Genomic DNA, 11679 nt, shown 5'->3' with positions numbered 1-11679 from the left:
AAGTTAAAGACCTATCTATCTATCTTGGATTATCCTGACCAGACCACACCTGCGTGGTTATTATTAATTAAACAGATAATTAATTAATTGAATAAATAAATTAAGAAAATAGCGAACACCTACCCACATGTCGACCTCGTGGCTATATACAAGTACACAAAGACAAAGCAGCAACCACAAAGACAAAGCTAAGCTCATTCAGATTAAATTCACTTCAGACATTTGATAGCTACCATCTTACTCATTTCAAAAGGGGTACCCTGAGGTATGTTTAGATTCCCTTTTTCTCCTCTGGCTTTCATTTCTCACTATGGATCATTGATTGTATCATAGATCGATTAACCACATGGATTCTTTAGATCTATTATTCACATGTTTGCCTGAATCGTTCTAATCGATATATCTTTTATGGGTTTACATAAAGATCTGTTTTTTTCCTTTTTGTGTGTGTGCATCAAGCTTATATTAAGATAAGATTAGTGTTTAAATAGATGAGATCTGTTTTGAGCATCTTAATGTATTTGTACAACCATTTGTTGTATCTGGACTGTACATGTATATATATATATATGCTGAGATGAATGATTTGTTCGGTTGATTTTACAGATCACAAAGGATATACAAAACTATGGCCAAGGGAGTTGCAGTTTTGAACAGCAGTGAGGGTGTTAAGGGGACTATCTTCTTCACCCAGGAAGGAGATGGTACTTGTACTTTTTTGTGGAACGCTTTAAGATATTTTAAGCCATCTTTTTTTCTTTTCATTCTTTATGAAATGATTGAATTCTTATGTTGGTTTTTGTAGGTGCCACAACTGTGACTGGAACTGTTTCTGGTCTTAAACCTGGTCCCCATGGTTTCCATGTCCATGCTCTTGGTGACACCACCAACGGTTGCATGTCTACCGGTACGACTCTTCTACCTCTTTGAAAGGATGGCTGAGAAACTTGGTGTTTGTCTACATGGTTTTTAATAATTTAATTGAAATTCTTTTGTTCGGTCAAATCTTCCATTATAGGTCCACATTTCAACCCTGATGGTAAAACCCACGGTGCACCCGAGGATGCTAATCGTCATGCTGGAGATCTAGGAAACATCATTGTTGGGGATGATGGTATTTTTTCTTCTTCTCAGCATTTGTATCCCTCTGATCTCAAGCTTCCGTAGAGCTGTTTTGTAGAACGTTTCTCATCTTTAGACCATCTTTAGTGTTCACGGGTTTACACACTTCTTCTTTCTTTTTGCTGTCTCAGGAACTGCCACCTTCACAATCACTGACAGCCAGGTACCTATTTTACTGCTCTCTTTTTTTTTTTCCTTTTACAAAACTGTTTTAGTGAACCAATGCATTGTTGTTCCTTCTGCAGATTCCTCTTACTGGACCAAACTCTATTGTAGGAAGGGCTGTTGTTGTCCATGCAGAACGTGATGACCTTGGAAAGGGTGATGACCTTTGGCTATTTTATTTCCCTAAGTTACATTGTCCATATGAGGACATCTTCAACATCAGTCCTAAGAACACTCTCTCTAAACTCTCATTGGTGTGTTAAATTTTCAGGAGGCCATGAACTCAGCTTGTCTACTGGAAATGCAGGAGGCCGTGTTGCTTGTGGTAAGTAGAAAGACCACAATTTTTCTCAGTTTTCTTTCTGTGGAAACTCGTCAGTATAAAATCAATCACAAGTTGAACTCCTTGATTCTCTGACTATAAAACTATAGGCTTGTTGGAATTCAGTCTCAGTGTACTATTAGACTCGGAAAGGATCAACCGACTGACGTTTGGTCTCTGCTATTTTGCAGGTATTATTGGTCTTCAGGGCTAAGCTGAAGCTGTTACTTTTCGAGGAAGAGAGAGAGAGAGAGAGATGGAATAAGGAGGTCGTACATGACCTGGCTACTTTGTGTTTGTTGTTGTGTGGCTATATTCATCGAGCTTAGTGGCTCAATGCATTTGGTTTAAGACAAAAAAAAAACAGAGAAAACCTTTTTCTATTTCATGAATAACAGAGATGGTTGAAAACAATAAATATTGAATATGACAGTATGTGGATTATATGCAAATCTGTGAATTACATCTATTGCTAAACTTGATTGATCGATAGAGAATGGATAGTTCAGTGGTTTAGTCTTCTTAGGTCCAAACTTTTAATGATTTTGCTTCTTATATATTGCTTAACACTAGCTTGTGTTATACACTCTGCCTAAGTAGACAGTTTGAAGAATAGTCTCTGTATTTACGTTGATAATGGAACCATGCAACTGTTAGATGCACTCTTGTCAACAAAACTAGACTCGGAAAGTACATCAATTGATCATATACATTCTCAGTCCTTTTGGGCAAAAAACCAAAAAAAAATATACTAGAAGCGATTCTTGATGACTTGTTATGGTTTTAGGTCCCCCGGAGAAAGAGTCAAGATACCTGACTGCTCCTTAACCTTCTTCAGTAGAAGCATCAGGAGTGGAACTTTTGATAGTGTTCTTTGTGATCCCACCATTATCAACTTTTTCTGTGCAAACCAAACCAAACAAAACATTGTGTCAATAATTGGAAAAAAACATTACTCAACACCACCATATGCTCTCCTTCTCTCTCACCTTTGCTCGTGTCAAAGCAACGTTGATCCTATGCCAATCTCCGAGCAGTGAAGAACCAGAGTTCCTTGGTTTCTCTCGCGATCTCACAAATGAAACTATTATGCAGTCTTTATCTCTTCCCTAAAACCATGTGATCTCATCAAAAGGCTTACCGAATCAAAATGCTCGAGAAAAGAATGGTGAGAGTTCTAGAGCCAAACCTGATACTTGTCAATAGTATGTATCTCCACAGACGCCGTTGGAATGGCGTGTTGAATGAGGCTCGCTTGTGAGTTATAAGGAGTAATGATTCCAATATCTTTACTATCCACTCCATTGTTAACTAGCTCCTTCACAATCTAAGAAAAGCATTACTAAAGTTAGCCCAATGTTTTCTTTTGCTTTCAATGAATCTTTCATATTTTTACAGTACCTCAGCTATTATTGAAGCTTCAACTGGATTGTTGATCGCATTCTGATCCCTGGCTTCAAAAGCACGCAGCATATCTGGAAAACCATATCATTTAATCTCTCATGTAAAATCCAAGAGCTCATGTGAAGAAAAAGTAACTAGCAAGTAGCCACCAACCTGTGTTAATAAATACAACTGTTCTGGTTGGCTCCAGAACCTAATGACAAAAACAATTAAGATGCTTGAAGATGCTCTAATTTATAAAACGTATAAGAACAACACACTGACCTTTCTAAGCCATGGCGAATTAGAACTGGAAGTAGAAAGAAAAAGTGTGGCGTTAGCTACTTCAGCGGAACCACAGCACAATCTATCTCCATATATCAAGGCATTTGATAGGTCCATAATACCTCGACACATTCGGTACTGCACATCAAAAATTGTCTTGGTAAAGCAAAAATGGTATATACCCGATAACAACGCCCATCCCAAGGCTAACCTGGTTCTGTAACATTGAAATTGCCTGGGGATGAGCTTCTGATAACCTACGAAACAAGCTTATCCCCATCCCATTCTCTCTAGCCTCTGTACTCTGATTTCATAAAACACAACACGGATGCTGAAGTTACTGGAAAAAGGGGGAGATATTTCAAAAGAGGTGGTAAATGCTTGCTTACCTGCACTAGTGGCGGTAGTTGATAGTGGTCACCAACAAGTACAAATGTAGAGGCAAACAGCAAAGGTCCTATTGATACCTGATCAGTACAAGAAACAATAACAGTTAACTCAATTGTGTCCACTCTTTCTTTCAATTCTTACACATAAGTGAGATGAGATATCATACAGGGAGGGCAATTTGGCCGGCTTCATCAATAATGCAAACGTCAAAACGCCTATTCACAAGGTAGGGACTATTGATTCCCAGACATGTAGAGGCCACAACTTTGACCTGGTCCAACTTTGTTTTGATCTCGTCGACACTGCACATATCCATAGCTGCCACAAAGATAAGTCCAGACTATATCTATAAGACTCCGAAGCTATAATAGTTCGAAGATTATTTTCATACCCGAAAAGCAACTTTCTCGAACTTCTTCGTGTACAGCCTCGTCTCTTCCAATACGTAAAAACTCAATTCCCTGCAAATGCATTCAAAATAGTATGTCATAACTAAACTATTCCTATATGTCTCGAAGTAAACATTTGAAGAAGAAAAATGTTTTTTACTCTTTCTTAAGAACAAAAGCTCATGCAGTTTATTCAACGACAAGATACAGAGTGAAACATAATTATAAATACTTTAGAGATGGATGAAAGAGTCATAATCCAGAAAGAAAAAAAAAGTTGGCTAGAGGATAAAGGACCTGTGCTTTCAATTTGATAAGTAGATTATCAACTGCAGAGTTTGTGTACGATGCCAGCAGAATAGATGAGCCTCTGATCAACAAAGCTTTCACAGCATGAACCATTGTGGAGGTTTTTCCTGTTCCAGGCATTCCTAAGATCAACGCATAGTCCTTTGCAGTGAGTATCTGAAAAATTAAAAAGAGAAAGCAACTCTTCGTTCAGAAATACGTTAAGAATAGCACGTTAAACAAGAGAACAAACAAACATAATCATGCAATGACCTTTAGTATAGCTTGACGCTGATCATTATTTAAGCTCTTTTCTGACCAAATATATGATATTGCTGGATCCTGGCTCAGTATAGATCCATTGTCAAACCTAGGAGGCTACAGAGACATGGAAGAGAGAAGAATAATGAAGCGCGTAAAGAAGAATATAAGAAATAGCATCATCGTGACAACGGGAAATCTAAAAAAAGATGAATCAGACAAATCACCTCAAGATCCACAATCATTTTCCTGATGCCAATGGTATGTACGCTTTGTATGAAAAGCTGCATGAGATTGAACCTTGAAGAATAGGAAGATAATGATGAATCAATATCGTGACAGCCCATGTAAGTAGGATCAATAAGTGAAAAAACAATAAATGACTAAATCACCTCATAATTGAAAATGATGTCATGTATTCATCTTTGTAAATTCGCCATGACTCATTAGAGAGATTGGACACCTCAGAAGAAGGCTCGCTCCAAGGAAGACGTAATCGCTTGGATAAAGAAACCTAAGGATTAACATCGAAAAGGGAAAATCCAGGACTCTTAGATATGTCTGAGTAAGAATTAGATCAATTGTACCAGACAAACTATGCTAAAACCACAAACTGTAATAAGGAATGTACTTACTGATACATGAGTGCGACTAATCTCTGCTATAATTCCATTTGCAACGGTTAGGTGGCTGACTTCTGTGCGAAGAATCTGGATATGAAAATTTATAAACAAAAAAGGAAACAGTATAAACTAAGAGTGAAAGTTGAAACTTTCAGAAAGAAGAGATGGCCAATGAACACACAGTGCTTTCAAGTACAGCTAACTCTATCGGTTCAGATAAGCCATGACAAAAAAAAACAAAAACAAAAAAAATTAATATACCACGCGGTCTCCTGGTCTAAGTTTGCAATCCAGGTCATCAGCTGAAGGCTTTCCAGTCCTAGTCGTATCTTCGCTGGGTACTCTTTCTCTAGATTCAGATAAGTTTTGACGTACAAAACGATAAATGAATCTAGAATCTTTATGAGAGCTATGATGCTGAAACCCATCTTTCATGTCAAGAACCATAGAAGAAAGATAACTGGCTGAGTCGCTGCCCTTTGAACCACGTGGATGTGCAATGTCTTTCCTTGGAAGCTGTAAACAAACTTAGTAGTAAGGTCTCCGAATCAGAAAAGGCCGTTGAGTTTGAACTCCAGTAAAATTAGCTGGTATTCAAGACTGACCTTCATCTCTCTAGCTTCCAAGTCAATCAGTCTGTTCCAGTGTCGTATGAATTTAAAATGCAAAGTTGAAAGATGAGATACATGTGCGTCAAAGAGATCAGCAAGTCCGCTACTCTCCGTGTTTCCACCATCTGCCTGGTCAAGCATATAAGATGTTTTAGAAGCTTTAATCACATAAGATATGGTGAAAGTTCAACACCATGAAGATGGACGTTCTACCTCTCCCCCAAACATGCTTAAAACATTATTCATCATAGACACAAGAAAATACCTTATGATAAATCGTGCAGGCGTCCAGATGGCGACAGTTACGACACATATTTGGATTCTAGCATCAAAATAATAAAACCATACCATTATCTGGTAAATATTCACTAGAAAAAAAAATCATTACTGGACATCAAAGCATACCCGTAACATTGGTGGCAATTGTTGGGTTGTTGATGCCACGAGGATGTCATTTGCAAGTTCATTACGACGAATAATCAAACCCACCAAATCTGATCTTTGAACAGAAATTCCCTTTTACAAGTGAGAAATGAAAGCTTAGCCACTTCCAATATCTTGAGACCAAAGAAAGGCACACAAAAGTTTAGACTCACCTGTGTCTGATCTGACTGTAGATAATACAGAAGGCCATTGTCAATATGCTTTAGGTACCTGAAAATTGTAAACTGTGAGATGGAAACAACAAAAATATTAACAGATGTTGTTTTCCAGCAAAAGTACGAAAGAAAGACAGCACATAATCACCTCTCAGACATAAGGAGCGTGTACAAGATCACCTGTGCACAATGTTCCATTGATGCCTGCATAACACAATAAAGGCCAAGCTCCTCGTTGTGAAAAGACACTTCTAACTTTTAAATTTCAACCGAATATCTAGATTAATTTCCACACAAACCTGCCCATTGGGAGCCTTTCCAGATTTAAACTCAAGAGGCATTATTTTCTCATTCGCTGTGTTCATGTCAGATCCAACTATCACTCTGACTGAAGCATCGACCATTCCTTTCAGACCATATTTAGGGGCCCATGACATCTCCTCAATGTCAATTACCTGAGGTAATACAATTAGCTTATTTACATAACAGAATTCTCATAAGAAGAGAGTGCTTTGAATAAACACCAGTTCTGATGGAAATTTAAGATGTGGCTTATGCATCCGCTTGGAACAACAAAGTAAGAAACATTTGAATCAACAAATTGGTTCTATTCTTCACCTGAAAGATATGAAATCCTAAGAAGAAAGAAGGGAGAGAGAGAGTAGGAAGAGATATTCACCTCTGATATCTTTACCATTCGCTGCCCATTAGTAGACCCAAAATCAACATTTGATATTGTTGAGTCCTGTTAATAATGACCATGCCATGAGTTAAAGATGTTTCTGCCTATAGTGTTATTAGAAAACATGACTTTAAAGGGGAAGAAATAAGAGAGAGAAAAGCATGCAAAAACTTTCATTAGATGTCACTCTAACACTAAAATAAATAAAAAGTGACGGTGGCTACGAGTCTGGTTGTTTACTTGTTATTAGATATATGTAGCTAAAAAGTAGCATTAACACAAATATGTGATTATCATACTAGCACATGCACAAGGAAAAAAGTCCAGCACATCATGAGAGCATAACACAGTAAAACATGTAAGAGCCTAAGCGAGACAACTGTAAAAATATCTGAAGGATAACCAAGCAGAAGAGTAACAAATTTTTTAATGTTCATCTAAGGAAACAGTAATATAACATCTAAGATAAACTCAAGGAAGAATCATCAATAGGAAAATACAGGTGCACCTTCGAATCTCGGAAGTGATGAATCCAATTCAACATTTTTGGGATAGCTTCGTGTAAGGTTGCTTTCACGCCTCGCTCATGCACTGTAGAGAACATATGACCGGATAAGAAAAGAATAAAGTGCATTTCATTGAATCTTCAAAGCACAATGATTCCAAAATAACTCGAGAAGTATTATAGCCATATTAATTTCAAATTCCAATATACTAAGAGGTAGCCTAGCTATACTAACTCAAAATTATAATATACAAATAAGAGGTATTCTAGCTATATAATAAATGCATGGTAGGAACATGTAATGTAGTAACCAACCTCCACATGCATATAAGCTCTCAATATTATTCTTAATCACTATGCTCGCGTATTCCTGCAAACCATCTGCAGATGGAGACTCTTGCGTGAGACCTGCCTGTTAAAGAGGAAATGTACAGTATAGATCAATGCACTACAAATGCAAGAAATAAAACAAAATACTCATTGTCCAACATAATTTCATCAAATATTTCATACTGCAGTAAACCTGAAAAACTTGGTGCAGCAAGGTTCCAAGCAAGGCAGCTGTAGCGTGTTCATTGGATCTTAGCCTCTCATCCAGCACGGTTCTCCTTGGGCAACCAAAACTTGCTGCAACCTGAAAGACAAAACCGTTATTCCCAACAAAGGCAGAAAAAAAGAATTAAGTGCACAGAAGATTGGTATTTGCAATCAGAGACCATAAAGTGAAAAGGAAAAGTTACCTTAGTTCCAGCAACAAGGGTGTCAGGATGAACAATTAAGAAATTATTTTGGTGGTCTACGTCACACTTGCCCTCCCCGTCAAAATCTCCGATAACATTGATTGAATCTCCTGGTGATACAGTGCTGTAAAACCTGGGAACAATAAGCTCAAGTATTCAGGAAGCAACATAGGCTACTTAACCAGGTTTCAGCCAACTGGGAATTGAATAGATGATTTTTTAGCTCCCCCATACGCCAAAAGAATAGAAAGATTGACAACAACAAAAGTGTGTAGCATGTTACCAGCCCACAATTAGAATCTTAAAGAGCAAGAGCATTCGAGACCAAGACATCCAAAAAAGGTGTAGCACATTGAATAAAGGATCAAAGAAAAGTAAAGTACCATTCATCCCAGAGATATAAAGCGCATTCTTTTCCAGTGTGCTCGTCTAGCAGGCGAAGAACCTGAGAGAAATTTGGTCAGCAAATATAGGCATGTACAAGAAAGAAACCCTTTAATATATGCAAACCTTATAAGGAGACTGAACCCTAGATGAGCCAGCGAAGCCACGTTTCTCAGATACCTGAAGTACAACTCGGGATAATGAGTAACTTTCACATAAAAACCACATAAGTAACCCAAGTATGATAAAGGTCAACTGTACCTCCAATACAAGGAAATAGCTATCTGGATTTGCAGAATTATTCTTTTTTAGTAGAGCAATTGGCTTTTCGTCTACGGCGTTGTAGACACCAACGGAACAGATTTTATCTTCTTCAAGTCGAATTTGGGGAACCACAGTCCCCACTTCATCAGCTGTTTTTTCATCAACTGAGATGACATCCTCCACTTGATCTAGAAGTTCAAGCAAGGCCTACAAAAAGAGGTAACATGTAGAAATAATACATTGACATGCTGTAGAAAACAATATAATGCATCTAATCTTGATCAACCACAGTTGGAAGTGACAAAACATATAACACATATTAAAAACTGTCTTTGGCCAACATCTAAAGACTGCATCCTGTGTTTTAAATGGCGCATGGCGCTCTAAGGCGAGGAGGTTGTACATGCGCCTTGCGCCATGGCGCTACAAGGCGCTCGCCTTATAGTTAGAATGCTTTCAAACGTGGTTTAGTTATATACAGCTTTAGAGAACTTATATATGCATTGATAGATGTTCTTAGGTTAGAACTTAGAAGTGTATGTGTTAGCTACAGACGTGTAACTATTTCTATGGTTACGTACAGAGGATAGTTATAGAGTAGACTCGTATATAACACTAGTACAGTCAGCTATACCAAATTGTCTTATTTATACACACTAATATAGTCAGCAACAAGTTAGTCATGCACACTAATATAGTCAGCTATGTACACATATATAAACCCCAAAACACCTAAACAAAGAACTTGAAACTAAAAAACTAAATTCAATTGATCAAATCCAACAAAACCTAAAACTCTGAAGATCTAAGCATTATGTTTTAAGGATATTTAAATGGTCGAGAAAGTAGTGATAGAGTTCCAAGATGTTTTAAGGGTTCCGTCAAAGTAGTGTTTTAACGGAAACTACAAGGCGCGCCTTAAGAGGTTCAAGGCGCTTATATTTAAGCCAATGGCGCACCATGGCGAGCGCCTTGAGGAACTAGGGCTCGCCTTAGAGGACTGAGGCGCTAGGACCATCGCCACTGTGCGCCTTGCGCCTTGGCGCAAAAGGCGATCGCCTTTTAAAACACAGACTGCATCAATTCTCAATTATTACCTTTTTATGTTGCCCAGTGCCCGTGGACCCACAAGCTGCACTGCATGTTACAGTACAAGGAAGCTAATATAAACAAGAGCAACGTTAGAAAATAGACAAAATGTCATCATTCATCCGTTTATCATGAAAGAAATTCACCTTGTTGTGAGAGCATGAAAGTGACGGTGGGGTCTGGAAAGGACTGTTTCCACTACTAGAAGTGTTAACAATCTCGAACTCCCCATCTAGGGAAGGATTCACCCTTTCCGTGACCCTATTTGCTGGCAAAGCTGGTCTTTTGAAAGCTTTCTTGGAGGGGGATGATAACCACTGCTCCACCTTGGAAGTTATATCAGATGTAGGACACTGTTTCTGCACTACCTGCTGTCATTTTCAATAAGTGAAACAGCTACCGGATTTTCTGTCAATAACAGATGAAATTAAAAAGAAAAACATGCCTTGTCCAGAGAGCATGGGCGTAGGGTAGAAGATTTAAATCCCACTGAATTTTCAGTCAAGTCCATCATCTTAGGAACCTGCTTAGCAGCTGCGCGAAGTCTTTGATCTATAGGAGATATTTTCCAAGTTATCTCTTCGCCACCATCATCTTGACTTTGCTTTATCAGCTATCAAGATAAAAAGAAGCAAGTAAGAATCACACGACCACTAAGTAATAAACCATGTTAAGTATCACAAATTAAACTACAAGAAACAAGATATAAGATTAAAAAGACACCATTCCAGGAGAGAATTTGAAGCGCTTAGCGTTTCTGGAGACCTCAGGAGACGCCTCCGTGAGTCCTCCCTGGTCCACATCTTTGGACTCATCAGGCTTCTCATCGACCCTGCTCAGAGGATTTTGAGGCGTTGAGACTACGGGGTTAGAGGCAAGAGAGTTGGAAGTTGATTGGGAGTTCTGAATATGTCTTTGGAAGAGCTGCTGGATGCCAACGCTTGAAGGTTGTGAGGACTGGTTGGCTGAAGATTGTTTGTTTGTTTTCGAAGCTGAAGACTTTGGCTTCTTCCTCGGCGGCATTTTCCAATGGCTTACTACTCACACCCTAAAACTCCAAAAGACACTTTTTGTTAAAGACAAAGCGAATAGCTCTCAATTAGATTAACTTCTCATAATATAAAGTTTCGTTGATGCAATGTGAAGTCTTATCCTAATCTGAAAGTTAACACCTTTCTCACAACAAGAGAGAGAGTGAAAGTTAACACCTTTCTGTGACGATCAAGCTCCGAGAATCAAACAACAAACGTCGACAGAGAAACCCCTAAACCTAGACCCAACAGAAGCTTCCGTAAACGAACTTCATAGACTCTGAAAATTGTAGAGCAAGTTGAGAATCAAGAACAAAGTCTACGTGAAAAAATGTGTAGAAATGAATCGATAGAAACCAGAGACTAACCGGATATGGAGAAGTAGAGAGCAATGGTGACGGAGTGGCTATCGCCGGCGACGGCAAGGGACGGCGAGTGAGGCAGTGATGAGAGTGGGCAAGTGAAGGTTCTGAACGGACCACTGAAAATTAAATTAAACCCCGTGGCTTTATTCAGCGTAAACCGGAAAAAAAATCCGGTTTAATT

The 11679-nt window shown here is 38.5% G+C and overlaps 2 protein-coding genes across 6 annotated transcripts; one reads left to right on the top strand and one right to left on the bottom strand.

The window, feature by feature from the left end:
• The first annotated feature begins 65 nt into the window (after positions 1-65).
• On the top strand, positions 66-2074 carry LOC103843378 (superoxide dismutase [Cu-Zn]). Its single transcript, XM_009120098.2, has 8 exons — positions 66-265; positions 607-704; positions 806-907; positions 1019-1114; positions 1254-1285; positions 1368-1443; positions 1559-1612; positions 1801-2074. The coding sequence occupies exons 2-8, from the start codon at positions 629-631 to the stop codon at positions 1821-1823; spliced, it is 459 nt and encodes a 152-aa protein (XP_009118346.1). The 5' UTR covers positions 66-265; positions 607-628; the 3' UTR covers positions 1824-2074.
• A 132-nt stretch (positions 2075-2206) lies between these two features.
• Positions 2207-11649, bottom strand: LOC103843376 (DNA replication ATP-dependent helicase/nuclease JHS1). Of its 5 annotated transcripts, none has more exons than XM_033279530.1 (36): positions 11502-11649; positions 11311-11413; positions 10826-11150; positions 10548-10715; positions 10249-10473; positions 10111-10173; positions 9011-9220; positions 8876-8929; positions 8749-8810; positions 8366-8498; positions 8149-8259; positions 7941-8037; positions 7629-7711; positions 7118-7183; positions 6738-6893; positions 6587-6642; positions 6436-6493; positions 6245-6355; positions 6105-6161; positions 5834-5968; positions 5490-5744; positions 5241-5315; positions 4998-5119; positions 4833-4905; positions 4618-4722; positions 4354-4521; positions 4059-4128; positions 3834-3985; positions 3667-3744; positions 3489-3581; positions 3278-3415; positions 3167-3206; positions 3011-3084; positions 2799-2936; positions 2599-2718; positions 2207-2510 (listed from the first exon to the last, which is right to left on the bottom strand). In XM_033279530.1, exons 3-36 carry the CDS (start codon positions 11123-11125, stop codon positions 2385-2387), a joined length of 3972 nt encoding a protein of 1323 aa, XP_033135421.1. In that variant the 5' UTR covers positions 11126-11150; positions 11311-11413; positions 11502-11649; the 3' UTR covers positions 2207-2384. The 5 variants fall into 5 exon arrangements, with proteins under 5 accessions (XP_033135421.1, XP_009118343.1, XP_033135422.1 ...); XM_009120095.2 differs by having other exon boundaries at positions 2385-2510; positions 10249-10470; XM_033279531.1 differs by lacking the exon at positions 11311-11413 and having other exon boundaries at positions 2385-2510; positions 11502-11607.
• Positions 11650-11679: the final 30 nt, after the last annotated feature.

Source organism: Brassica rapa, chromosome A09 (genome assembly GCF_000309985.2).
Source record: "Brassica rapa cultivar Chiifu-401-42 chromosome A09, CAAS_Brap_v3.01, whole genome shotgun sequence".
Classification (NCBI taxonomy): domain Eukaryota; kingdom Viridiplantae; phylum Streptophyta; class Magnoliopsida; order Brassicales; family Brassicaceae; genus Brassica; species Brassica rapa.
Note: the sequence above shows the minus strand (reverse complement) of the source record. Positions and strands in the feature narration are given on the sequence as shown.